The 26,444-nt window shown below is 48.7% G+C and overlaps 3 protein-coding genes across 8 annotated transcripts in view; all 3 read left to right on the top strand.

Moving 5' to 3' along the window:
• Positions 1-4,043: 4,043 nt before the first annotated feature.
• On the top strand, positions 4,044-7,404 carry LOC129129527 (TLC domain-containing protein 5-like). Of its 2 annotated transcripts, none has more exons than XM_054647435.2 (3): positions 4,044-4,135; positions 4,430-4,626; positions 5,486-7,404. In XM_054647435.2, exons 2-3 carry the CDS (start codon positions 4,431-4,433, stop codon positions 5,986-5,988), a joined length of 699 nt encoding a protein of 232 aa, XP_054503410.2. In that variant the 5' UTR covers positions 4,044-4,135; position 4,430; the 3' UTR covers positions 5,989-7,404. The 2 variants fall into 2 exon arrangements, with proteins under 2 accessions (XP_054503410.2, XP_054503409.2); XM_054647434.2 differs by having other exon boundaries at positions 4,084-4,135; positions 4,427-4,626.
• A 2,917-nt stretch (positions 7,405-10,321) lies between these two features.
• Positions 10,322-26,444, top strand: part of LOC129129568 (TLC domain-containing protein 5-like) — a 180,645-nt gene continuing 164,522 nt past the window's right edge. Inside the window, exons 1-4 of one of the 4 annotated variants that reach the window (XR_013185016.1) lie at positions 10,322-10,414; positions 12,466-12,670; positions 13,273-16,500; positions 16,539-17,164. Coding sequence is in view for 2 of the 4 variants with exons in the window: in XM_077189839.1 (XP_077045954.1) it covers positions 12,472-12,670; positions 13,273-13,811 (738 nt within the window). In the remaining 2 variants the exon portion in view is untranslated. Of the gene's footprint in view, positions 10,415-10,435; positions 10,571-12,465; positions 12,671-13,272; positions 17,165-26,444 lie in introns of those variants that run through there. The other 3 variants (XR_013185017.1, XM_077189839.1, XM_077189840.1) reach the window with 3 other exon arrangements.
• The window catches only part of ARHGEF12 (Rho guanine nucleotide exchange factor 12), an 89,030-nt gene continuing 85,606 nt past the window's right edge, over positions 23,021-26,444 (top strand). For both annotated transcript variants that reach the window (XM_054647375.2, XM_054647374.2), the window contains exon 1: positions 23,021-23,887. In XM_054647375.2, the coding sequence (XP_054503350.1) occupies positions 23,856-23,887 (32 nt within the window). In that variant the 5' untranslated portion in view covers positions 23,021-23,855. The remainder of the gene's footprint in view (positions 23,888-26,444) is intronic.

The raw sequence follows: 26,444 nt of genomic DNA, 5'->3' as shown, positions 1-26,444 counted from the left end.
GACACTGTCCCCCTGCCCCACAGTGACACTGTCCCCTTTCCCCAGCCCCACAGTGACACTGTCCCCTTGGCCAAGCCCCCACGGTGGCACTGTCCCTGCAGCTGTCCCCGCATGGCTCCTCCGCTTGCAGCTCCGCATCCTCCCGGGCAGGGCTCCTGTGCAGGACTCTCCTCTCTGTCTCTCTGTCTTTTCTCTGTCCCCATCCCGTCCCAGAGGTCCCCAGAAAGGAAGGAGGGTCCCTCCTGCTGTTCCTGTCACGCACAGCCCCCAAACTGAGCCGAGGTTTGAGTTCATTTCACCGCAGCCCCGTGGCTGGGTGGGAGCCTTGGTTTGCCCCAGGCTCCCCATCCACTTGCTTTGCTCCTGCTCCCTTTCTAAAGGTGCTTTTTTGTTTTATTTCTTCCTTTTTTTTTTAATTAAGTATTTTAGAGCCTTCTTATTTTTTCCTTTAAAAAAAAAAAAAAACAAACAAACAACCAAAAAAAAAAATTGTCTTTTGCAAAACTTGTGTCCAGGCCTTGTTATTGCTGGAAACCTTGGGGGAAATTGTGATTTGTGTTGATTTACACAAATGAATGGGATGAAAATGAGTCTTGACCTTCTCTTTTTTTATTTATTTTCCTCTTTTTTGGGGTTTTATCTGATACTAAATAATAACAAGCTATTAGTGAGGTGCCCTCTGGTCTTTAAGCTGGAAGGAATTTATTTTCTGTTCTCTGTTTTTATGTTCACATAGTATTGCTTGAGTTTGGTGTGTGCAAGTGCTTGGGAATTCCATAAGATTCCAAAGGAAAAGTCAATTTTCACAGCCCATCCCCATGAAAGTTATGGTTACAATCCCACTCTTATTTTTCCTGTATTTTTGGTTAATTTTGACTGATATGGATATTTAAGATTAGCAGATAAGGACAAATTTAAACACTGCTCTGAACCTTTGGGCCACTCTGTCTTATTTTACTTCCTGCATGACCTTGGAGAAGGGACTTGATCCCTGATAGGCAATGGTGATGAAAATCCAATTTCCTTTTCCTAGTGCTCAATTTGTGCCAAACAGCAGAATTTGGGGCATGATGAACATCACAGCTGATTCTCCTGCCACCCATCTCCGAGGACATTTATTAACCCAGACCTCAGCACAGCTGTAGTTTCCAGCTTGTTTCTACTGTGAAAATCTCAAATTATTTCATAGATTATCAGCAATTCTTTCAGCAGTGAGCACTGATTGTCTTCACAACCTTGGCCTGCATGTTTTACACAGGAATTCCTGAATTAACCCCTGGCAGCTTGGCTGTAATTTGTATTTTGCCTTCAGAGTCAAGTGACCTGGTCCAGGCTTGCAGAGGTTTGTGAGCCCCTTGACCAAAAGAGATTAAAAATAAAGTTAAATCCGCAATTTCCAATAATCTATTTACAATTTACTGTACATCCACATGCTCTTAGAGCCTTGAGAAGATACATTCAAATCCAAATTTGGCTTCTGTTCCAAGCCATTGCATTTAGTTCTCAGGAATTCCTCCAAGTCATTTGCTCCCACCTGCATGAATTTTGGAATAATGTTCCAAAGGAAAAAAAAAAAAAAAACAAACCAAAAACTGGGAGGAAAACCACCAATGTGTTAAAAGCTGAATAACAGCACCTGCACGTGAATATTTCCACTGAGATCAAGGCCAAGCTGTGCCAGGCGTTGAGCAAAAACATCCTGAGGGTTCATCTCCTCCCCAAAGTTTACAAACACAACGACAGATCCCTGGGATTTATTGATAAACTGGCCCCGAGTGGGAAAACAAACAGCAGCAGTTTGTTTGCTCCACAGAAAGCTGCAGCTGGAAGGGAAGGAGCCTCGTTCCCCTGGCAGCCAGGAACGCTTCCAGCCTCGCAGGGGAGCATCTGAGGGATTCCAGATCAGCAGAGCAGGAAATTCCAGCTTTCCAGGAGCAGGAGTCACCTCCCACGGCCACAGGGAACAATGCAGGGAGCAATTGCTCCCTCTGGGAACTCGGTGACCTCCTGAGCTGGGCCTGGAGCATCTGCCCCGCTCCAAGGAGAGCAGCTGTGCCTGGGCTGCCTCATAAACTGACATTTAGCACTTCCCAACTTCAAGCAAGGCTGGGGAGAACTGAAAAAATTAACAAACTTTTGTTGGTATTTAATTATTTTTTTATTGTTTATTTATTTATTTCTTCCTCTGATTTCCACCTGTGAGGAGAGGGAGTGCAAGCTGGGGAATATTCCCCAGGGAATGTGCTTGGAGCATCCCCGTGCTCCATGTGCCCACCCTTCTCCAAGGAGAGCTGCTGTGCCTGGGCTGCCTCATAAATTAACATTTAGCACTCCCCAGCTTCAAGCAAGGCTGGGGAGAACTGGAAAATTAACAATTTTTTTGTTGGTATTTAATTTTTTTTATTGTTTATTTATTTATTTCTTTCCTCCTCCGATTTCCACCTGTGAGGAGAGGGAGTGCAAGCTGTGGGGAGATTCCTTGTCATTCCCAGGTCTCCTTGTGGCCTGAAGGGAGATTTTGAGCATTTCTCAGCACTCAAATGATGTCACCAAGTTCCCTCATCGTTCCTGATGCTCCCTGATGCTCGGGATTTCCAGCTCTGGTAGAATTGGAATGGATCCTAACAGCCCAATAAAACATTTGAGCTTAAATTCAGGCTCAGCTTTACAGATGCTCAACCTGCAGTGGGATCCCCTTTCTCTGTGCTGGGGATCCTGCTTCAAAATGCTAGAAAAGGAGACAAAAATCAGCAAGTTTAGCTCAAATATAAGAACAACCTGTAATCTACGATCCATTTAAAAGGATATTTGAGTGTGTAACTCACAGGAGCATCCTGTGGAGTGCAGCACACATGGGATGCAGATCTCACTAGGAAGGGGGAGAAATGCTTCAAAATGCTAGAAAAGGAGACAAAAATCAGCCAAGTTTTAGCTCAACTATAAGAGCAACCTATAATCTACAATATAATTAAAAGGATATTTGAGTGTGTAACTCACTGGAGCATCCTGTGGAGTGCAGCACACGTGGGATGCAGATCTCACTGGGAAGGGCTCTTGTGCTCTCAGTGGTTTCACTCCCAGTGCAGAGCTCTGGCTGCAGGGGAAATTTGGGTTCTTTTGGGGAATGTGTGAGATTTCAGTGAGATTTTCAGTGTGAGATTTCAAAGCAAACTGAGTCAGGGATGACACAGTGCTGACACCGAGCTGGCTGGCAGGGCCTGGGAGAAGCACAGCCCTGTCCTGGTTACTCACTGCCAGCCATGAACTTGGCCCCAGCTCAGCTCCTGGCTCACTCATCCTGTTCTGCACGTTCTGTCACATCTCCCTGAGCACCCAGTGTCCGGCACCACTCCCAGCCCGCCCCGAACCCTCTGAGTCCCTCCTCATCCTCCCCTCCCTGCGATCCGCACAAAGGCGCTCTCTGGGAGAGAGAGACTGGAAGAAGACTCCAGGACGCTCGGCAAAACAATAGAAACAAGAAATAAAAGGAAGAAAAGAAGATAAAGAGCACCAGCACCTCCCATCCAGCCTGATCCAGCTTTTATTCTCCGTCACCTCTGAGTCCCTCCTCATCCTCCCCTCCCTGCAATCTGCACAAAGGTGCTCCCTGCACTCCCATCTGACAGAAAGATTGGAAGAAGACTCCAGGACACTCGGCAAAACAATAGGAAAAAAAAAAAAAGAAAAGGAAGAAAATAAGATAAAGAGCACCAGCACCTCCCATCCAGCCTGACCCAGCTTTATTCTCCATCACCAGAGAGGAAAACGCCCAACCAAAATAAAGTCTGGGCGCTCTCCGGGACGGCTCCAGCCGGGCGAGCCGAGGCTGGGCGGAGGTACCGAGCGTCTGCTCCCGCTTCCCCCGCCCCGTTCCCCTTCCCTGCCCGCCCTGCCCGGCCCCGCTCCTGCCCCGGGGCTCGCGGCTCCGCTCCGAGCATCCCTGTCCGCCCCCGGGGCAGGCACAGCGGGGATGCGGCGGAGCATCCTCGGGGGATGCGGAGGGGCCGGGCCGGGCCGGGCCGGGCTGGGCTGGGCTGGGCTGGGACGATAAAAAGCTCCGGGAGCGCCAGCACCGCCTCCCCGCCCGGGCAGCCCCAGCCGGGCGCAGGTGCCAGGAGCGCAGAGCCGGAGCGGGGTGAGGATTTGGGGTTCTCGGGCACCGCCGTGCCGGGATGGGGATGGGGTCTGGTCCCCCCCGCTGCCAAAGCGCCTCTGCCCTCAGCACCGGGGGGGTTGGGGCTGTGGTTTGTTTTCCCGTTGGGGAAATTTGGAAACGGCGCTCACGGCAGGGGGACCGGGTTTGTTCTGCTCGTTTCGGTTTTTCGTGGGTTTTTTCCCCCCGCCCTGTCCGGGATTCCCGTGATGTGCTGGGTGCTCGGGATGAGCGCGGCTTTCCGCCCTCCTGACGCTGTCCCTCCGTGTCCAGCAGGATGGTTCCCATCGTCCTGGAGGTGAGCTGCAGCTTTGTCACCTGGCTGTGTCTCTACAGCTGCCTCTGCCGCTGGAACGGGCAGCGCTCCTGCAAGTGGAGCTGTCGCCTGGTGACCCTGGTGCACGGGCTCGTTGTCACCTGCCTCTCCGGCTATGTCATGTTCCTGGATGGCCCCTGGCCCCTGACCCACGCAGGTATGTTTGGAATCTCACCCTCACCTGTGCTCACCTGGCACAGGTGGAGGTAGGGGCTGATTTCCTCTCCTCTCACAGCTGTTTAATTTTGTTTAATTCCGCTGCTTCTTTTTCCACCACTCCTCACTTTTCATCCTTTTGTTATTTTATTTTTTTTATTATTATTATTTTTGGCCTGTCCACGTACAAATTGGAAGTTTCCAGGTTGGCAGCTTGACTTTATTACAGCATCAGGTGTAACAAGGCATGAAGAACAAAGTGCTTTCACATCTTGAAGGGTCTAATAACTCCTGAAATTCAGCTGCAGGGTTTTGCTGGCTGGTTCCTGTCGTTAAATCTCAGACAGTGCTGCTGACGGAGGTCTGGCTTTCCTAAAAGGCTGGAAGGAAAGGGGAAGCAGCAGTGGGGCAGGGTGGGATGGGTGTGCTGGGCAGGCTGGGGTGTGAAGGAGAAGCAGAACCAAATATCCATAATTGCTGGCACTTGGATAAGGCTGGAAATTCAGGAGGAGAGAAGCACAATTGTTCTGTATTAGTCTATAAAGCAAGAAAATTAGAAAATCTTAAAATAGAAAAATCTTAAATAAAACCCCAAGCTTATGCACACCTTCCATTCCAGGTTCACCAAACACCCCTCTCCAGATCCACGTGCTGGGCAGGCTGGGGTGTGAAGGGGAAGCAGAACCAAATATTGCCACCTAATAGTGCCACCTAATTCCTGGCACCTGGATAAGGCTGGAAATTCAGGAGGAGAGAAGCACAATCGATCCGTACTGGTCTATAAAGCAGGAAAAATAGAAAATCTTAAAATAGAAAAATCCTAAATAAAACCCCAAGCTTATGCACGCCTTCCATTCCAGGTTCACCAAACACCCCTCTCCAGATCCACGTGCTGTCCCTGACCTTGGGCTACTTCATCTTTGACCTGGGCTGGTGCCTGTACTTCCAGACCGAGGGGGACCTGATGCTGCTGCACCACACCCTGAGCATCTGCGGCATGATCCTGGTGCTGGGGCTGGGCAAATCGGCCACGGAGGTGAACGCCGTGGTGTTTGTCAGTGAAATCACCAACCCCCTGCTCCAGACCCGCTGGTTCCTCAGGGAAATGGGCTCCTACCACACTGCCCTGGGGACACTGGTGGATTTCCTCTTCGTGCTGCTCTTCCTGGTGCTGCGCATCGGGGCGGGAGCGTGGATCATGTACGGCGTGGTGACGTCCCCAGAACCCAACTGGCTCCTCAAGGCTGGGGGCCTGGCCATGTACGTGGTGTCCTTGGGGTTCATGGTTGAAATCTGTCGCTTTGTGAGGAGGAAATTGTGGAAAAAAGCCCCTTCAGTGGAGCCACGATCCCTTCAGGAGTAGGAGGGCACCTGTGGAAGCTTCCTGGCTGCTCGTTAATGGGTTGTAGAGGATGATCCCCTGGGTTTGGGGCCTGGCTGCTGGAGCTTGTTCCTGTGAAAAGAACTCCTAAAATGACACGGAATTGATTTTCTGCTGCCCCTGGAGGAGATGGATCAGTGCTAGGAACGTGGAACAGCTGAGAGAAGAGGGATTTGAGTGGGAACTGAGGAGCCTGGCACTGCTTCCCTGAGTTCTCCAGCAATGCCAGAGATGATCAGTCTGCAACCAAAAATTGCACAGTTTGTATGTTCTGTCCTCATTTCCAATGCAGAATTATTTAACAGTATAGAGAAAAATATGAAAAAAAAAATATTTTCCTGCCAGTGGGACTGGGTAAGGGGTGTGATCTGGCAAAGATTTCCTGAGCCTCACCCTCCTTAATAATCCTGGATCTGGACAATGTTCTTGGCTTAAATACTCGAGTGAAAGACTCTGAACAAGACTGAAGTGCTTGCAGGGGTGTAGTGGAATTGTCCTTTTGAGTGTGAAGTGATGGCACTCAAGGTGAGGCAGTGTTTTACCTCCTTGTTTTTAATGACACATTTCCTTTACTCCTTTTTTAACACTTCCATTGGCTGCTGATCTCAGAGCAGAGTGATTTCTCTGGGACTGACTCAGGCCCTCACAAACAGGAGTCAGGAATTAGACTTGTGCCAATAAACTCCATGAGCAGGTGTTGGCCTGGGCTGGGATTGCTTCAGAAGAATCATCAGGCTTTTTGTGGGAGAGGAGGATGGTGAGGAGTCCCCCTGGATTTCTGTTCTGGGGCTGGCTCGTTTGCAAGCTGAATTCACAGCTAATGAGTCAAAAATGTGATTATTTCCAGGGGTGACAGGAATGTTTAGGCAGATCTGGGTGTGACAGCTGCTCCCCACCAGCAGGGCTCAGAGCATGGAACAGTTCTCTCGTTTTCTTTACCTCTCAGAATCGTGTTCTGACCTTTTCCCTGGGGTTTTAATGTGAATTTCCCTCTGTTCAAGGCCACAGTTCAGATTTAGTCTCCTCCAAAAGCCTCACTGAGAGCTGAGAAGCGAATGCAGAGGTGAGGGAGGGGGGCAGTGGGGATGCAGCTCCTCCACTGCCTTTATCTCACTGAATTTGGCTCTGTTCAGGGCAGATACCAGCCTTTGGCTGGGGCTCCTCAAGGTGTCTGGAGAGATTAAAAAACAACCTGAAATAACCTCACTTTGGGCACGTCAACTGAAGGCATTGCAGCTGTGAACCCAGGCCAGTTCCTGGGCCAGTATTTTTTTGGGACAGCAGGAGCCAGAGTGGCCTCCTGAGGTGTGGGCACCTGCCAGGCTCTCTGTGTTCCTTCCAAAAACTCCTCTGAGTCATGGAACTTCTAATAAAGTCATGTTCTCTTTTGAAAAAGAACCGAAGGCTGTGATGTTCTTTCGTTCTGGTCTCGAGGAGGCAGCTGAGGATGCCAAAGTCACTGGAGCATCCCCTTTGTGCAGCTCAGGAACAGAGAGGGGCTGAGGAAATGAGCCCAGGCTGAGCCTGGAGCTCAGGTTTGTGAGCAATGCACCCACAGCTTGCTTTGCCAAGGAGTCAGTGCTGCAGAGAGATGAGGAGCCCCCAAACTGAGGGGTTTGTTCTTGCTGGGCACAGGAATGATTTAAATTCTGGCCGTGGGCTCCTCCATCCCAGGGTGCTTCTGTTTTTTCTCTGCCTCTCTGGTTTCACTGGGGCAATGCCCAGCTCATAAGAATTGCAGGGTAACTTGCCTGTGGTTTTTTTGGAGAAGCAATCAAAAGCATGAGAACATCTTGGGGCTTATAAGATGTCCTAAGTCACTACTGAGGGGCTGGTTCTGGTTTTTTTCTGCTCCTGCTGGGCCAGGGCTCTGCTGTGTGGAGTGGAGGAGAGCCTGGTTTGGTTTTCAATGAGAAAAAACCCATCTTCCTTCAGCTGAAGAACAGTACTGGAGAGTGTCCCAGGGCCCCCAGACTGCTTGTGTGCAACCAGAGTTACCTGGGGAGGTTTGATGTAAAACAAGTGCCCTCAGGTTCTCATCTGCCAGTTCTCACCTAAGGATAAGTTTAGTGCTGAACCCTCTGATGTGATGCTAGAAAATCACCCAGCTGCACTAGCCCACTGTATTTCTTATTCCAAATAATGTGATTTTTCATGCTTTCAATCTGTCAAATATCCCTGAGGGCTTTTACAGCCACAAAAGCTGAGTTTTAGTAACATTCTGTTGAACTCCCAGGTTTCCAGCTCTTGTTTATTCCCAGTTTAATTGTGGACAAAGAGTTTCCCAGTGTGGGTATGATAATAAACACATCCTGTGATGCTTTTCAGCGCTGTGAGCTCGGGTTAGAACAGCTCCAGGAGAGCAGGGGGAGGCTGTGGCTGCACCAAATGAGGCAGCAAACAACTGTCTGCAGAGGCTCCTGCCCTGAGCTGTTTTGCTGAACTCTGTTCATCTGCAGGCCAAACGAGCCAGTGCAGCCCATTGAAATGGCTGAGTCTGCACAAAGCAAGCAGGAAAATTGGAGTATAAAGCTGCACCTCACTTCTGGTACAATCCACAGGGAGATGGTTTCACTTGCTGCCTTGCACCTCACTGTGCAAAGTTTACAGAAAAAAAAAACCTCCACAACTTTTGTGTGTCCCAACACCTGCATGAAATGATCTGTGCCTGGTCAGGACTCTGAGGGCTCCTCTGTGAACATCTCTGGTTTTCTTCCCAGCTGCTCACAGAATCCCACAGTGGTTTGGGTTGGAAGGGACCTTAAAGATCATCTCATTTCATGCCAAAAATCCCCTGCTCCAATCCATGGCCTTGGACACTTCCAGGGCAGGCACAGCTTCCCTGAGAATTCCCTCCCAGCTCCTCACCACCCTCACAGCCAAGAATTTTTTTTTGTCCTAATATTCCACCTAACCATGCTCCTAATGTGAAAATGCCCTATAATCTCCTGCCTGTCCACGCTTTTCTTTGTCCTAAGCTAAATATTCAAGCAGCTCTAGCTCAGGTGTTACTGATGCTACTGGAGGGGCCAGCAAAGGTGGAGGGAAGCAAGATGAGACCTCAGATTTGTCAGAGAGGCAAATGCACTATTAATGCTCACCAGGATGTGCTGAAATAGCAGGAGGATGAGCGTTTTGGAACAGTAGGAACCTGCACCTGGCCTGAACTGGAAAAGTAAGATCTGTATCTTGGTGAATTCCCAGCTGAAAGCACTAATTATGAGTGCTGTAAAAGGCAGGTCAAGCCACTCCCACCCCGTGCATTTCAAAAGGTAAAACTTGATGGGATGAAGGAAAAAAACAACCCCAACCAACGTCTTTGGGTGTGAGAGATTGTTTTGACTGTAACTCATGAAAGTTGGAGGAACTTTCGTAGCTGCTTTAGTGCCGTGCTTAAACCCGGAATTTGGGAATTTGGGATGTGGAATGCAGCAGAGAGAATGGGCAGTGCTGAATGCCTGCAGTGAGCAGAAGCACCGGGATGTGAATGGAGATGCCTGCCCTGACAGGGAGCTCTGCACAAGCTCTGCTCCCATCAGAAGCGAGGAGAGCAAAGTCTGGGTGTGCTCTGTGCTGTATCTCCGTGGCACACGCAGGTGATTGCAGCAGGCAGGGCGGGTGTGGCGCTGCTTTCTGTGTCCCCGGGCTGCCCCGTGGGGACACGACCTGGTGTGGAAGCTGGGATGAACCGGGGAAGGGTCTGGAGGGGCCACGGGAGGGAGAGGCTGAGGGCACCTGGCTGGTTTCACCTTTGGGGTCTGCAGCTTCCTCACAGAGCGCTGATCTCTCTGATCAGGGACAGGCTGGAGCTGTGCCAGCGGAGATTTAGGGTGGAAATCGGGAAAAGAGGGTGCTGGGCACTGCCCAGGCTCCCCAGGGAATGGGCACGGCCCCAAGAGCTCCAGGAGCGTTGGGACGCTGCTCCGAGGCACAGGGTGGGATTGTCGGGGAGCAGGAGCTGGGCTCATGATCCTGGCACATCCCTTCCAGCTCAGGGCACCCCAGGACGCAGCAGGGATGGCAGGGATGTGGGGATTCCCAGGGATGTGCCCCTTCCCAGGGACGTGCTCCTTCCCCGGGATGTGGGGATTCCCAGGGATGTGCTCCTTCTCCGGGATGTGCGGGTTCCCCAGGATGCGCCCCTTCCCAGGGATGCAGGGATCCCCAGGGATGTGCCCCTTCCCAAGGATGCTCTGCGGTGCCGCGGGTCGCCTTTCCTGCCATCCTGCCTCCCCTATTCCCTCCTCCCGTCCCTTCTCCTCCTCCTCCCCATCCCCATCCCTGCGGTCCCTCCTCCTCCTCCTCCCCATCCCCATCCCTGCGGTCCCTCCTCCCGGCCGCCAGGTGCCCCTCGGCCGCCGCCGCTCGCTCCGTGATCCGGGGCGGCTCCGGCAGCGCGGCCCGGCAGGTGGGTGCTGGGGAAGGGTCCTGCCCCTGTCCCCGTCCCTGTCCCCGTCCCTGTCCCCGTCCCTGTGCGAGGGGCCGGGGCCGCTGCGTCCCGCGGGGTGCGGAGGATGGGCCGGGAGTGCGCAGGCGGTGCCCCGGGGCTGCGCTGCTGCTCTGGGTACGGTCCGTGAGCTCCTCCATCTTCCCGCCTGGACTAAAAGGAAATGTGGATAACGGGATAACGGTGCTGTGCTGGAGGTGCCCGTGCGGGTTTTAATCGTTTGCGGGGTGTTCTGCACACCGGGTTTTTAGGCATGTGTTTATTGTAGAGGCTGCTTTCATTCAGGGCCTCATTGCTACCGGTGATACAAATTATAATATGGATAGATATATAGATAATATAATATAGATAGACATATAGATAATAGATATTAGATACATAGATAATATAGATATTATAGAATAGATATAGTATAATTATATATTATATCTATAATTATATATATCTATATTATCAATTATAATGTAGATAGACATTAGAAATTAGATACATAGATATATAGATAATATAGTTATTATATAATTGATATAGCAAAATTATAATTATATATATAAATTATATCTTTCTATCTATATTTTAAATTATAATATAGATAGATACATAGATAATATATATTAGATACATAGGTGATATAGATATATAATAGACATAGTATAATTATAATTATATGTTATATATAATTATATATGTACCTATCTATATTATAAATTATACATAGATATATAGATAATAGATATTAGATACACAGATAATAAAGATATTATATAACAGATATAGTATATCTATTACAACATAATAGATATTATAGATAGTATCACATATATTAATATGTATAGATACATAAAAATATGTGAGATAATACAAAATAATATATAGGGAAATACATGATTTTAAATGTGATTGCATGTTATTTATTGTTAATTTATTGATTATATGTATAGTATATAGAACTATTTGTTATTTATTATATAGGGTTATTTTTATTTATTATATAGGATTATTTGTTATTTATTGTTCCATAATTATTGCTGCTTTGTAAATTATATTTGCCTTCCTAGTGTCAATCCCTTTTGTCACATCAGAATTCTCCCTTCCTTATCTGCTCTGAGTCTGGACCTGGAGCAGCAGGGATGTGAATGGAAATGCCTGCTCAGAGCAGTTAATCCCATCCCTGTTTCATCTCCCCATGTTCCCAAGGCCCATTAAAACATGATGGTTTTGTTTACCCAGCCTGCAGTCATGCCTGGGAATGCTCCAACAGGCCAAACAGGAAGGTTGGGCTCTGCAGCTCTGACTCCTCGTCCCGTGCAGTCCCTCTGGTGCTCCCCAGAGCTGGGCAGCAGTACCAGGGCAGCTTTGGCACAACTGGAAACTCCTGTATCCCAAAGGCTGACTCAGCTGCACTGCCCTGACTGCTCATTTCATGGGAAGGCATTATATGAACACATTTCATGGGAGGGCATTGTATGAAAGAGGTGTAGAATAAAGTAATGTGTGTTTGGAAACTCCTGGAAACAACTGGAACCTCCTGTATCCCAAAGGCTGACTCAGCTTCACTGCTCTGACTGCTCATTTCATGGGAAGGCACTGTATGAACGAGGTGTAGAATAGAGTAATGTGTATTTGTGTATTTCAGCAACATCCACAAGTGTTTATGTGCTGTAGTTTTGTTCTGGCAATTTCTCTTTTGTTTGTTTGAGAGATTATTGCAGTGTGTGTGAGGGAAGATGTATAAAAGAAACACTGCTGAAAAAAGAAATATTTATAGGCATAGATTCTTATTCTTTTGCATCCAAAAGATTTGGAGGTTTTGGTGCCAGTAAGGATGAAATGAAGCCTGTAGTGAGGAGAATAAAGTGCTTTTCACACAGAGAAAATCTGCCAGGAGCAAGCAGCCCCATCAGGAGCAGCTCTGCACGCTTGGGGCTGGGATGGAGCAAAGCTGACACTGGCACAGGCTCGACCTCCTGCTCACTTTGTCCTTCTGATCCCTCGTGTCCTGCTCTTCCCAGGCCAGGATGCTGTTCCCGCTGCCCCTGCGCGCAGCCTGCAGCCTGCTGGCCTGGTTCTGCCTCTACAAGTGGTTCTGCCACCGCTACCGGCACCGCAACCTCGAGTGGAGCTGCAGGCTGGTCACCCTGACCCACGGCATCCTGGCCACCTGCCTGTCTGCCTACATCGGCTTCATCGACGGCCCCTGGCCCCTGAGCCACCCAGGTGAGTCAGGAAATCCACGATCCCACCTCCCCTGGGCTTCTCCTCAGTCCCCAGCCTGCTTGAGGGATGGTGCTTGCCCTGATATCTCAGCTGCTTTGTGGTGGAATGGAGAGGAATGGAGAGGCTGGCACTGTATTTCGCTGTGCTAATGTTCCTCACTCGGGGTCACCAAATGTGGAATTTGCAGGCAACCCTGACAAGGGAAGAGATAAGAATCTTGAGTCCATGTTTCAGAAGGCTGATTTATTATTTTATGGTATATATTATATTAAAAGAAAATTATATACTAAGAATATACTAAAAGAAAAGAGAAAGGAGACATCAGAAGGCTAGCAAGGAAAGGAATGGAATGATAATAAAATCTTGTGACTGACCAGAGAGTCCGAGACAGCCGGACTGTGATTGGCCATTAATTAGAAACAACCACATGAGGCCAATCCCAGATCCACCTGTTGCATTCCACAGCAGCAGATAACCTTTGTTTGCATTTTGTTCCTGAGGCCTCTCAGCTTCTCAGGAGGAAAAATCCTAAGGAAATGATTTTCTATAAAAGATGTCTGCGACACACCTCCACGCTTTAAATCTCTATTTTTACCTTTCAGGGTCACCCAACACAACCCTTCAGGTGCACGGGCTGTGCCTTAGCTTGGGCTACTTCATTTTCGACCTGTGCTGGTGCGTGTACTTCCAGACAGAGGGTGCCCTGATGCTGGCCCACCACCTGGTCAGCATCGTGGGCATCGCCGCCTCCTTGGCCCTGGGCGAGTCGGCCGGCGACGTCAACGCCGTCATCTTCGGCAGCGAGATCACCAACCCCCTGCTGCAGGCCCGCTGGTTCCTCAAGGAGCTGGGTCGCTACCACACCTTCACGGGCGACCTGGTGGATTTCCTCTTCGTGGTGCTCTTCACGGGCGTGCGCATCGGCGTGGGGGCCTGGCTGATGTACTGCGAGCTGGCCTCGCCCCGGCCCCGCTGGTACATCAAGCTGGGAGGGGTCGTCATGTACGTGGTGTCCTGGGTGTTCATGGTCAGCATCTGCCGCTTCGCCAGGAGGAAGAGCATCAGCAAGTACCAGGCCTGGAGGAGCCGCAGGAGCCGCCAGCTGGGCTGGAAAAGCAACGGGCACCTCAAAGGCCACTGATGGAGGCTGAGCAGAGAATTCCTCGAGTTCACGGGCTGGCAAGGAGGGGATCGTGCCTGAAATGCTGCTGGAGGGAGAGGAGCCAACGCACGTTAGCAGCTCTGGAGCCAAATTTATCCCTGGCCTAACTCCACTGAAATCCATGGAGCTATGCCATGGATTCACTGGGCAGAGGCTGGCACGGTGTGCACAGCCTGAATGAGGAGGGAAAGAAGGGCTAATTTATAGACTAACCATGCCTAGTCCAGCAGCACAGGTGTGAATAGTGATGAGGAGGGAAAGAAGGGCTAATTTACAGACTAACCATGGCTAGTCCAGCAGCACAGGTGTGAATAGTGATGTGGAGGGAAAGAAGGGCTAATTTACAGACTAACCATGGCTAGTCCAGCAGCACAGGTGTGAATAGTGATGTGGAGGGAAAGAAGGGCTAATTTATAGACTAACCATGGCTGGTCCAGCAGCACAGGTGTAAATAGTGATGAGGAGGGAAAGAAGGGCTAATTTAATAGACTAAACATGCCTAGTCCAGCAGTGCAGGTGTGTGGCCAGCTCCTTCAAGATCTTGGAAGAGAAGAGGAGGTAACACGAGGTCTCCATGTCCTGTGCAGTCTAGGCAGCTGGAGTGACTCTCCATGCTGGTGGAAGAAGTGTTCTAGTGTTGCATCCAAGCTGGGATTCCTGGCTCTTCCACTGCCTCGTTGGTGTGCACAGCCTGAATGAGGAGGGAAAGAAGGGCTAATTTATAGAATAACCATGGCTAGTCCAGCAGCACAGGTGTGAATAGTGATGTGGAGGGAAAGAAGGGCTAATTTATAGAATAACCATGGCTGGTCCAGCAGTGCAGGTGTAAATAGTGATGTGTAGCCAGCTCCTTCAGGATCTTGGAAGAGAGGAGGAGGAGGTAATGCTAGGTCTCCATGTCCTAGAGTGGCTCTCCATGCTGGTGGAAGAAGTGTTCCAGTGTTGCATCCAAGCTGGGGTTCCTGGCTCTTCCTCGTTGTGTGACCTTGGGCAAGTCTCACAGCTGGAACTCTGTGCCTCATTCCCCCTCTGTGACCTGGGGGAGATGGAGCTGCTCCATCTGTTATGCACTTTCAGATTTTTACTCGAGAGGTGCTACATGAAAAAGTGATGGTTGTTATCTGCACTTGGTTCATCATTCCCATGTTTCCCTTGGGAGAAACGACTTTGGTGGTCGAGCTAGAGCGAGACTCTAGGAAAATCAGTATTTTAGGTAGGTTGTTGTTTCCTACCCTTTCTAACTCCTTTTAATAACTTATTCATTAACATATTGATAACTTATTTTCTGTAGTGTCCAAAACCTAGCTCTAATCAGCACTGCCTAATTACAGGACTAGGTGCTCTGTGAATACGCCCAAAGACACAGACCCAGAAGGGAAAATTTTTCCTAACTTTTCCCTCTTCCCTGACTGTTAAAACTCCCCTACAAACACTGCTTTTAGCTCCTTGGGTAACCAGCACACTCCACTTCGAGAAGCCCCATCAGGATCTGCCAGTCAGGGGTTTTCTTGCTGATGAGCCAAGCCCTGATTTTGTCTCCTGAACACCAAAATTCCCTCTGCCGTGCCCCAAATCCAAACTGGGATTTCTGGTTGCCCAGAATCTGCCCTGTGGAAGCCACAGACTGACCTGGGCTCTCCTTCATCTGAATTGATGCCTTGACCCCTGGGCTTTGATTTCCCTCTGACTGGGTCTGAGTCACTTTATAAAAGTGAACATTTAAAGGGTCAGAGAGGTTTATTTTACAGCTTAGTAATTAAAGAAGTGAGAGGCCCAGAATCTGGTCTTTTTTAAGCAAAAATAAACCTGACTGGGAGAAAAATAAGCAATACTTATGCAGTCCCATTTGTAGGGAAAAGCCATGCCCAGCTGGCAGCTTCTGGAGTTTATTTCATTGCATGTCCTTAAGCTGTTCCTTTGTTTTTGCTGCAATTTTGAGCATTTCCTTCGAGCCTCCAGTGCAGCTCAGGTGCCCCCTTTTGCTTGAGCCTTGCTTGCTGCAGCCAAAGACCTGAAGAAGCCCCAAAAAACCCCTTCAGATGAGCAGAGCCAGCTGATGAGCTGGTCCTGGAGAGGAAACTTGACCCATCCAGCACTCTCAAGCCTTGAAGGGAGACCAGAAGGGCTGGTTGGGGCTTGCTGGTTCTTTTTCCCAGCTCTGCTGCTCTGTTGAGCACATCCAGGAGCCTTTTTGCCTCAACTTAACCCACTTTGGGAAGTGGGTGCAGTCTTACTACCTCATAGGGTGTTTCCATTTAGCACCAAGCCACCTTTGATGGCTTCTGGGTGCTTTGTGTCCGGGCTGTGCTGTATAAAAGTTGCTTTGAGTGCTGCAGCTTCCTGCTGTGAGCCACCAGCAGCGCTTTGTCACCTGAGCTGGGCACTTCCCAACATCCCAAAAGCAGGAGTGAGGTGTTTGGCAAAGGTGCTCCAGGGCAGGAGTCACAGGGAGTGAGCTGGACGTGCTCATAAAGGTCAGCTTGGTGCTGCTGCATCCTCACAGGGAGCCCCAAGCTGAGAAAAAGGGGTTTGCTGCTTTTCCCTGGTCAGGATTGCAGGAATCTGGAGCCAGAAGGGTCTCAGCCACTGGCCTGAGCAGGGAATGAGGGCTTGCAGCAGCAGCTCCTGCAGAAATGCAGGTGAGAACAGGTCCTGGAGGTGAGAACAGGTCCTGGAGGTGAGAACAGGTCCTGGAGGTGAGAACAGGCTGCTCCTTGCTGCTGAGCTGCTGAGCTGCCCACCATGAAGAGTTTCCACCACCCTGGGGGTTTGGGCTCTGAGCTTTGCTGAGGGTTGGGGTGCAGCTTTATGGGGTTTGCAGCTTTATGGGGTTCCAGCCCTTACCTGCCCAGGTGGATGAGGATGGCAGTGACTGCAGTGTCTGTCAATCATTTGTTTGAAGAGATTTTGAAATATAATGGTTTGAGTTTGGGAAACCAGAAGAGGTTTCCCCCCCTTTTCTGAACAGGGGGGAATCTTGGTTGGAAGAAGGAGAGCACTGCTCAGCTCTGAGGCTTTAGAAAGCAAACAAGAAAACAAAAGGACACTTAGAAATGGCTTTATGAGGCACAGCAAGGCCTCACAGCCCATTTAGTGGGCTCCAGCATAGATTTACAGACCCAAAAGTACAAATTCCAAGCTGTGGAGCACAGGGTGGGACCTGTCCTCAGGCTAGTCCATAGTGGCTAGAGCAAACTGTGAGAGGAAACTGCAGAACTAGTGTGAAATAATAACTTGTGTCTGAATTACTGTGTAATAGCAACTAATGTTCCACCAGTGAATGGTGTAGATGCTTTGTATTATGTTTTATAAAAATAAAGATTATTTCATTATATGAGGAATTGGGTTTCTCTGTTTGGGCGCTGCTCTTAAGTCACAGGTTGCACTTGATGGTTCTGGAGGGCTTTTCAGAAAAATCTTTTCAACTTGAATCTTTTTCAACCTCAAAGCTTCGGTGGTTCAGTAGGATGAAACAAAAACATTCCCTTTGTTTTCCATGTCCTGGATGGCACAGGAGAGGATTCTCCTGTGTTTCCACACCGTGAGCTCTTCCCAACCATAAATTAATATCATTGCCTAGGAAAGCCCTGTGCTGGTGTGTTGGTAAACAGCCTCTCTGCTTGCTGATGGCCAGAGATCCAGCACACCAAAAGTCTTGGCTTCTATAAATAGTTAAGCCAATTTAGTTGTTTGCATGTAACCCTTAAGTCCAGCTTAAAACCCTCCAGCGCTGGGGAGCAGCTGCTGAGCAGCACAGAGCCCTCTGGAGATGTTTTCTGTTTACAGAGCCCAGCCTGGGGCGTCTCAGAGCCTGCAAGAATTTGTGCTGCGACTTGGTTGAACCTCTGAGAAAGCTCCAGAAGCAGAGGAGAAAGTACAGCAGAGTTCTGGGGCTTTGCTTCAGAGCTGCAAGTGTCTCACAGGTCTGGTGTCTTCAGAAGTGACAAGATCTGGAGTGGTCACACAAGATTGTCAGTGGTCAGCTTTGCTTTGTCTGTGGAAAGTGAAATCTGCCCCTCTACACCCAATTAATTTCATTTTTTATCATCCTTTTATTTCTTTACAGCCAACTCTGCTTCCTGCCTTTTGCTTCTCCTGCTGGCCCTGCAGTCGAGCTCTGTAAAATTAACCTCCCCTGTCAGCCCTCTGCCCTCTCTTTGTAGCTGAACTCCCTATTTGTACTAGGAAAAATTGAATTTTTTTGATACTCACAGCTTTATTCCCTTGCAGCAGTAGTCCAGGCACTGATGTAAAAGCAGCATTTTAGGTCTTTGAAATCTGTTATGACATTAATACCACGGGGTTTGCCATGTCCAGAGAAGTCAATGCCCTGTTTGCCTCGAATTCCAGGGGCAGCTTGGCAGCTGATAAGTCAACAATGGAAAAGATCCTTAGAAAATTACTAAAAGAAGGAATATAACAGATCAAAGTACATGGAAAAGCTTCTGTAAAGTAATAAAAGGTTTGCAGGTAGATAATTCTGCATGGGAAGAAGGAAGTTTCAGCTTCTGCAGCTTCTCAAGTGCTACAGAACACAGATTTTCAGCAGTGCTTGTGTTGTGCTGTTTGAACTGTGTCTTGTGTTAGAATGAGATCTGTCCTGTGCCACAGCCCTCAAAGGTGAAGAGAAATTATATTCTCTATTTCTTCAGATTTTACCTCTTTCTTTTTCACCCCCCTGCCTCCAGCCAGAGATGGAGAAAGAGAAGGAGACTCAGATTCTTCTGTCCTTGCTGCCTTCCTTATGCTGATGTGGAATGAAAGCTCAGTGCTATAAAAATGCTGACTGCCCTGTGGATTATCCAGGTTTAGGAACTGTAATAAGCTGTCACTCCAGAAGCTTTGCTAGATTAGGCTCTCTGTGTCTCAAAATCAGCAAAGCCTTGTGTCCCACGACCAGCCCTGGGTGCATTTCCAGAGTTCAGGATTGCAGGGAGAAAAATCTGGTGCCCATTTTAAGGTAGGAGATGAAAAAAGGCTTGGAAATTGCACAGAAATGTGGAGCACAGCACCGATTTATTTGTGTTTTCTGGGATCGGGTCCTGTGTTCCTTAGGAGTCACAAATTTCTAGGCACATTTGGGAAATGAGTTTGGGAATGGTTTCCCCTGTGCTTTTCCCCTCCAAGGTGCAAAGGTTTGGCAGTTGGCTCCCAAAAGCAGCAGAAAAACAGGAGCTGGCTGAGCAATTTGTAGTGAGCATAAATAACAGCTCAAAATACCTGAGCATTCTCTCACTGGCTTGGAATTGATTACTTGTAAGGAGCAAAAGCATCTTCATGCACTTGATTTTTGTGGTGGAGCTCAGTGAAACTCACCTGATCATCTAAAACACAAGCTGAAATTTTTCTGAAAGGGAAATGCTCCCAAGGCACTGTTTATCCACACTTAAAACCTTAAAGCAATTTGTACTGAGTGTAAATAACAGTTCAAAATATCTGAGTATTCTCTCACTGGCTTGAAATTGTAAGGAGCAAAAGCATCCTTATGCACTTGATTTTTGTGGTGGAGCTCAGTGAAACTCACCTGGTCATCCCATCTGAAACACAAACTGAATTTTTTTTTCCTGAAAGAGAAATGCTCCCAAGGAGCTGTTTATCCACACTTAAAGCCTTAAAATAATTTGTACTGAGTGTAAATAATAGTTCAAAATACCTGAGCATTCTCTCACTGGCTTGAAATTGATTACTTGTAAGGAGCAAAAGCATCTTTATGCACTTGATTTTTGTGGTGGAGCTCAGTGAAATTCACCTGATCATCTAAAACACAAGCTGAAATTTTTCTGAAAATGCTCCCAAGGCACTGTTTATCCACACTTAAAACCTTAAAGCAATTTGTACTGAGTGTAAATAACAGTTCAAAATATCTGAACATTTCTCTTATTGGCTTGAAATTGTAAGGAGCAAAAGCATCCTTATGCACTTGATTTTTGTGGTGGAGCTCAGTGAAACTCACCTGGTCATCCCATCTGAAACACAAACTGAATTTTTTTTTCCTGAAAGAGAAATGCTCCCAAGGCACTGTTTATCCACACTTAAAGCCTTAAAATAATTTGTACTGAGTGTAAATAATAGTTCAAAATACCTGAGCATTCTCTCACTGGCTTGAAATTGATTACTTGTAAGGAGCAAAAGCATCTTCATGCACTTGATTTTTGTGGTGGAGCTCAGTGAAACTCACCAGATCATCCCACCTGAAACACAAACTGATTTTTTTTTCTGAAAGAGAAATGCTCCCAAGGCGCTGTTTATCCACACTTAAAGCCTTAAAGCATCATTTTTTGCTGATTTTTATCTCTGTTTATGCTGAGCTGACAGCGGTGCAAACCCCGTGGGAGCATTCCAGAGCTCCAGGATCCCAGAGCTTTTGGGAATGCTCCTTTTTTCCAAGTTTTACCTTTTACCTGACCGGGTCTCAGGTTAGAGGAGCCATTCGAGGCTTTCCCAGCAGATGGCAACAGCTCCTCGGTGCGAGCCTGGAAAAGGGGATTTGGCCAAAGGATCCTCGCTCAACACTTTATAAATTGGATTTTACAGGAGCCCCTCTAAAGCAGCTCCAAGGATCTGAGCGTTATTTTAAGGCAAAATAAGAATTAATCTATAGGAATTAATCTCCTCCACTTCAGGCTCCTGCTTAGCTCTGCTCTGGACTAAAAAACAGATTGAGGAGGTAAATTAGAGAATCACAAAATGGTTTTGTGTTGGAAGAGACCTGAAAGATCATCTTGCTCCAACCCTCCTGCAATGGGATGGTTCTGTGTGTAAAGTCACAACTTCAGAGCTCAAAAAAAAAAAAAATAAAAAAATGGGCACACTGTAATTGCTTATTGATTTCCCCACCCCATATTTCAGGTTGTGAAACAGAATTATCATAAATAGACATCTATCTTAATCTAAGTATGCATCAGCTCTCACCAAAAAAAAAAAAAAAAAAAAAAATCAGCATTTGCAGAAAAAAGAAGCAGTTACAGTTTCAGAATCTGTCTTAGGATTTCCTCCAGCTAATTGTTCTCGTTATGTTGTCATGCACAATAAAATATAATTAAAGTAATAAAAAAGCATCGAGGCCTAATATGCAAATGCTGGGCCTGCCAGGAATCAGATCTCCCAGGAGCTTTCCCCTCTCCAGGCACAGTACTCGATGTTCCCAAAGTTAAAAGCAGGGAGGGATTTATTGCAGAGAAGATGCAATAAAGAGATATATAATAAATAAATACAGATATATGGAGGCACTCGGTCACTTCATCAGCACTGCTGACTGTATTGCACACAGCTGCAGAAGGACAGGCAGATGTGGCTGCTTGTCTTGCACTCCCACACTTCATTTATTATTTTTTTTTTCCCAAGCCTCTATTTTCCCCCAAAAGGAAACCAAAAAAGGAAGTATAAATGTCCTGTGCATACATGCGAAGCATCATGTAAAAAAAAAACGATATCATCCCACGCTTCCCCTCTTTGCTCTGAACTCCAACAAAACAAGAAATTCTTCGGGTGCTCAGACAGTCTGCTGGCTTCCTGGTGAGCAGGACACAGCTCGGTGGTGCAGAGCAGCCTGGACGTAGCCTCGGGCAAGGTATGGTCCTGTGTGCCCAGCCAGGGAGCTGCTCCCACTCCCCTGAGCCTGCTCTCCACCTCTCCCCAGGCCCAGCGTCCCGGCTTTGAAGTATAACCCGGCAAGATTAATTAAAGGGCAGAAGCGTGGTGTCCCAGATGATTGGGATTAGCTAATAAGGTTATTTTAGTCTGCTGGCATTTGCTGTTGGGGGAGAGTGATGTTCCACAAGTTCCTTTGTGCAGAGGGGGCAGGAATTGCTGGCAGTGGAGACATCCTGCTTTCCATTGCACATCTGTGCTGCTCAAGAGCTGTAATTTCTGGAGGAGCAGCACGGAAGCTTCCTGAAGTTCTCAGGTACAGATGTTATTTCCAAGTGGCTTGTACTGCCAGGACAAGTGGCTTCACGCTGATAGAAAGTAGGTTTGGATGGGATATTAGGAAAAAAAAATAATTCTTTGTGAGGCTGATGAGGTTGCCCAGAGATTGCTGTAATTTCTGGAGGAGCAGCATGGAAGTTTCCTGAAGTTCTCAGGTACAGATGTTATTTCCAGGTGCTTGAGAACAAGTGCCAGGACAAGGGGGAATGGCTTCACACTGACAGAGGGTAGTTTAGGTGGGATATTAGGAACAAAAATAATTCTTTGTGAGGGTGATGAGGTTGCCCAGAGAAGCTGTGGTGGGTCCCTGGAAGTGTCCAAGGGCAGGTTGGAGCAAGATGGGATAATGGAAGGTTGGAACAAAATCATCTTTAAGGTCCCTTCCGGCCCAAACCATTCTGGGATTCTGAGCAGATTCCAGGCAGGAATGTCTCTCTCAGACTGTGCTGTACACGGGTACGGGCTGCAGGGATTTACAGCAAGGCCGTGTTTGTGTTCAGGCTGGGCTGAGGAGAGGGAAATCCACTGAAATTCACCAGCTGAAATGTAAATGCCCAAACACCCCGTGGGGCTCATCTTTTCCTACTTTTGAAGGGGAGCAGGAACAGGCCCTCGGCCGCAGCGTTTCTTGAATGTGCATGCAGGGAGGGATCAGTTTCTTGGATTTATGCTGACCTTAACCTGTGAGAAAAATTCCCGATGAAATTTCCGTGTGTGGGAAACGCGGGACTGGACAACAGAGCCACGAAAGGCCTGGGAGCAAACAGCACAGCCGCTCTGCACAGCTCCTGGCACTTCTACTCTTTTCATTCGCTGCTTATTTATTTTCTTTCTGCTCCAAGTTTCGCCTGTGTCATATTTTCCATGGAGATGGAGGCGCGGGCGCTCTGAGCGCTGGTGACACGGCGAAGCGTCGGATGGCTGGGGAATGGAGAAGGGGAAAAGGGAAAAAAGGGGTAGAGGGGAAATCTCCTCGGGTTAGGGAAGCAGGGGGATGGAAAGCTGCTCGGCAGGGACACAGGGTGAGGGAGGAGCGGCTGCGACCGAGCGGAGACGGGAAGAGAAGGAAACACCCCGCGGGTCTGGAAAACGCTTCCCGAAGGGGAAAGGCCTCGGCAGGGACCGGGGGGAGGAGGAGGAGGAGCGGGGGAAGAGACGGGGGAGGAGGAGAAGGAGGGGAAAGAGGAGAAGGGAAAGAGAGGGAGGAGGAAGAGGAGGAAGAGGAGGGCGGCCGGCGGAGGGATCCGGCGGCGGGGCGGAGCGGCCGGAGGTACGAGAGCCCCCCGGAGGCGCCGGGGAGGAGCGAGCTCGGCCCAGCCCGGCTCGGCTCAGCTCGGTGCAGCTCAGGCTCCCCCGGACGCGCCGCTCCCGCCTCTCCCAGCAGCGCAGCGGGGCCAGCACCGGGCCGGGAGAGCAGCGCAGCGCGGTGGGACTCGGCCCGGAGCGGAGAGCAGGCAGCGGAGAGCGGAGCCAGCCCGCAGCGCCCCGCTGGGTCCCGGGCCGGAGCGAGAGGCGGAGCGGCGGGGGATGGAGCCCCGGGCCTAGAGGCGGCCGCCCTGCCCGACCCCTGCGGGCGCAGCACGGGCGGGGGTCGGGGCGGGCGGGCAGCGGGGATGGGCCCGGCCGCGGGCGGGGAGCGCCGCCCGCCCCCCGAGCGCAGCCCCTGAGCCCCGGCCGGACGGGCACGGGCACCATCGGCCGCTTCTGCAAAGGTTTTTTTTTTTTTTTACCCCCCCGAGTCCACCGAGATTGTTTTGTTGTTTCTTGTTGTTGGAGTTTTTTTCTTGCTGGAGTTTTTCCTTTATCCCCCACGCCCCACTTCCGTGGTTTGGATATTCTGGGTGACTGCAAAGAAGAGTTTTGGAGTTGTTTTGGATTGGGTTTGTTTTTTCGGTTTTTTTTTTTTGGTTTTTTTTTTTTTTTTTTTTGTTCCTTTCTCCTGCCCTTGAACTGAGTTTGTCCTCTGTGCATGCCTCTTCTGGAGCAAGGCTGGATCCTGAACCTCGGTGCATGTAAGGGGCAAAGCCTCGTTCATATTCCTGCAATAAGAGTAAAATGTAAATTGGATAATACGACTTCTTGCCAAAGGCTCCAATGAGTGGCACACAGTCCACAATCACGGACAGGTCAGTATAAAATGAGATTTCTTGGTTTTTTTAAATCTTTTTTTGAAGTGTGAATATTCGCAGAGCTCACGTACTTTGTGTTCTGGCTTCAGTGACAGACAGGAGCAGAAAAGCAGGATTAAATCAGAGGTTCTGGGAACCAAGGGTGTCCTGACTGTCAAAGCAACTGGGTTAACTTTGAAACTGATGTATTTCAAGTCCAACAGCTTTCAGGCCTGCCAGGCTGACTTTGCAGGAGCCAGGGTGGTAATTGAGCTCCCAGGATGGGCTGGTGCTGCGGGGAGCACCGAAAGCAAGGGCTCCTGCAAGGGGATGGAGCAGCAGAAGCCACCAGAATTCAGTATCCAGCTCGAATCTGAGCTCAGAGAGAGCGTTGAGGATGCACTTGGGTCTCCTTGGGTCAAGTACTGCCGAGAGGTCACTCCAGGTGAGGGCAGCAGGGATAGTTGACAAGCAGGAATGTCTGCTGGTGTCTACCTTAGCAGGAACCTGCCTTTAGATACCTGCTCAGGCCTCTGGGCTGCTCTGCAGGTGCCTTTCATTACCTCTGGAGTTCTCTTGTTTGTGCTTGGGTGGTTCAGAGGAAGGGAAAAAAAAAATGTGACAAAAAAAAAAAGTCAAGTAGGAAACATTTTAACATGCGAGTGAGTGGAATGAGTGTCTCCAGATTTGGTTTTTTTTTTTGATGAGAAGAAAAGATACCTTTTTTTGACACTGTATGCTGTGAAAGCCATTCTATGTATTTTATTGTATCTTTATGGTGGTTAAGGTGTGAATGTGTGTGGCCAAGGCCTTTCACGACCAAGCAGTTGTGGCACAGCAGCGAAGCTGGGGCTGGGATGGGGCAATGATGCTTTGGGTGCTTGAGTTCACCAATTTTAGGGCAGGAGAGAGACTGAGTGTGGGTCTCGCTTAAATCCAGGCCTTTTTGTGACTCCACGGGTCCTCACAGCACAGTCCAAAGTGCTCTGGGACAGCTCAGACTTGTGTACAATCTGTGCTTACAACTTTTCACACAGTGTTAAACCTTGGCAATTAATTTTGTAGTTTGTCCTAGCAGGATTCTCTCTTTTGCAGTGCGTGAATGATTCTTGAGTTGCAGGGTGTTTTTTCCCTGTAGCAGGCAAGGCAATGACAGTAAAAAGGCATTTCAGTGGATTTGTGAGGATTTTGTTACGTACTTCAGGCCATATGTCTTGTGGCAGTTGCATGATATCAAAAAGAACGACAGAATTTTCATCCCAGGGAGCAGCTGAGTGATGCATGGAAAGGAAAAACACGAGAACAGGGAATTTAATTTACTTGTTAGTAAAACAAAATACTTTCCATTATTGAATTGGAGCAGCCAAATAAAAAAATGTCTCATTTCCTTTTGCTCTCAGTCATGTCAGGAGGATGTTTCTGTTTGGTGTTCCATTAAGGTTTTGGATCAAAAGGCTTTTAGTGTCAGGTGAGGAGCTGTCTCCACAATCCTGGGATTTCTGGGGGAATGTGGAGGAACTGGATCTTTTCTTGTCACTGTTTTTCACCTCTGGCCTGAAGGCCTGGGGTGCAAAGTCATGGTCGTGGCTCTGCCAGGAGAGGAGAAGCCTTGGGGTGACCTCATTGTGGCCTGCCAGGACCTGAAGGAGCCTACAAGGGAGATGGAGAGAGACTATTTTAACAGACCTAGAGTGACAGGACAAGGGGGAATGGTTTCCAGCTCAGAGCAGGGTTAGGTTGGTCATGAGGGCAGAATTGTTCCCTGTGGGGATGGTGACAGGGAGCCCAGAGCAGCTGTGGCTGCCCCTGGATCCCTGGAAGTGTCCAGGGCTGGAGCAGCCTGGGACAGTGGAGGGGTCCCTCCCCATGGCAGGGGGATGGGAATGAGATGGGATTTAAGGTCCCTCCCAAACCATCCTGGCATTCTCTGGTGATTCTCTGGTTTATTCCCTGGCTGAACCTTTCAGCAGAAGCCCAGACCTGGTGCTGGTGTTTGTTCCCATCTCTGCCGTTCCCCTTCACCCCTGGCATTGTGCAGGGTTTGGAGAGGATGGGTTTTCATCACTCTTGTCCCTGCAGAATATTCCCCTTCCCTGCAGGCCTGGGGAGAGTCTGTGTTGCCTCTTTCAATCTGCCTCTGAAGCTCAGAATGCAAAGCAGGTGCCATAGAAATAATATTGATGCTTCCACTGTCATTAGATCTCCATGGTATAAATCATCTGACATGTTCAATTCTCTTTGTGTTTGTCAATCACCTTCCTTGGTGGGATTGAGATGGGAATTGCCTTAAACCAGGAAAACCCAGCTTGCATCCGTGCCAGATGGTATTAGGAATATAATAGGGCAGCTTGGGCCTGGATTTTTCTCCATATTAGCTTTACATATTTGCATTTTGCATATATAGAGCTGCTTAAATCCACATTACAGACAGCAGATATTTCCTTTGGTATCCCTGCAGTTTAAGGTGCCAGTGATATGACAGCTGTCACATTTCCCTCATGCAGGCTGCACTTCTCATCCTTGACATGTTTTCTATCTCTTGATGATGTCATGATTACAATTAAAAATATAAATT

Source organism: Agelaius phoeniceus, chromosome 23 (genome assembly GCF_051311805.1).
Source record: "Agelaius phoeniceus isolate bAgePho1 chromosome 23, bAgePho1.hap1, whole genome shotgun sequence".
In the NCBI taxonomy this organism is placed as follows: domain Eukaryota; kingdom Metazoa; phylum Chordata; class Aves; order Passeriformes; family Icteridae; genus Agelaius; species Agelaius phoeniceus.
Note: the sequence above shows the minus strand (reverse complement) of the source record. Positions and strands in the feature narration are given on the sequence as shown.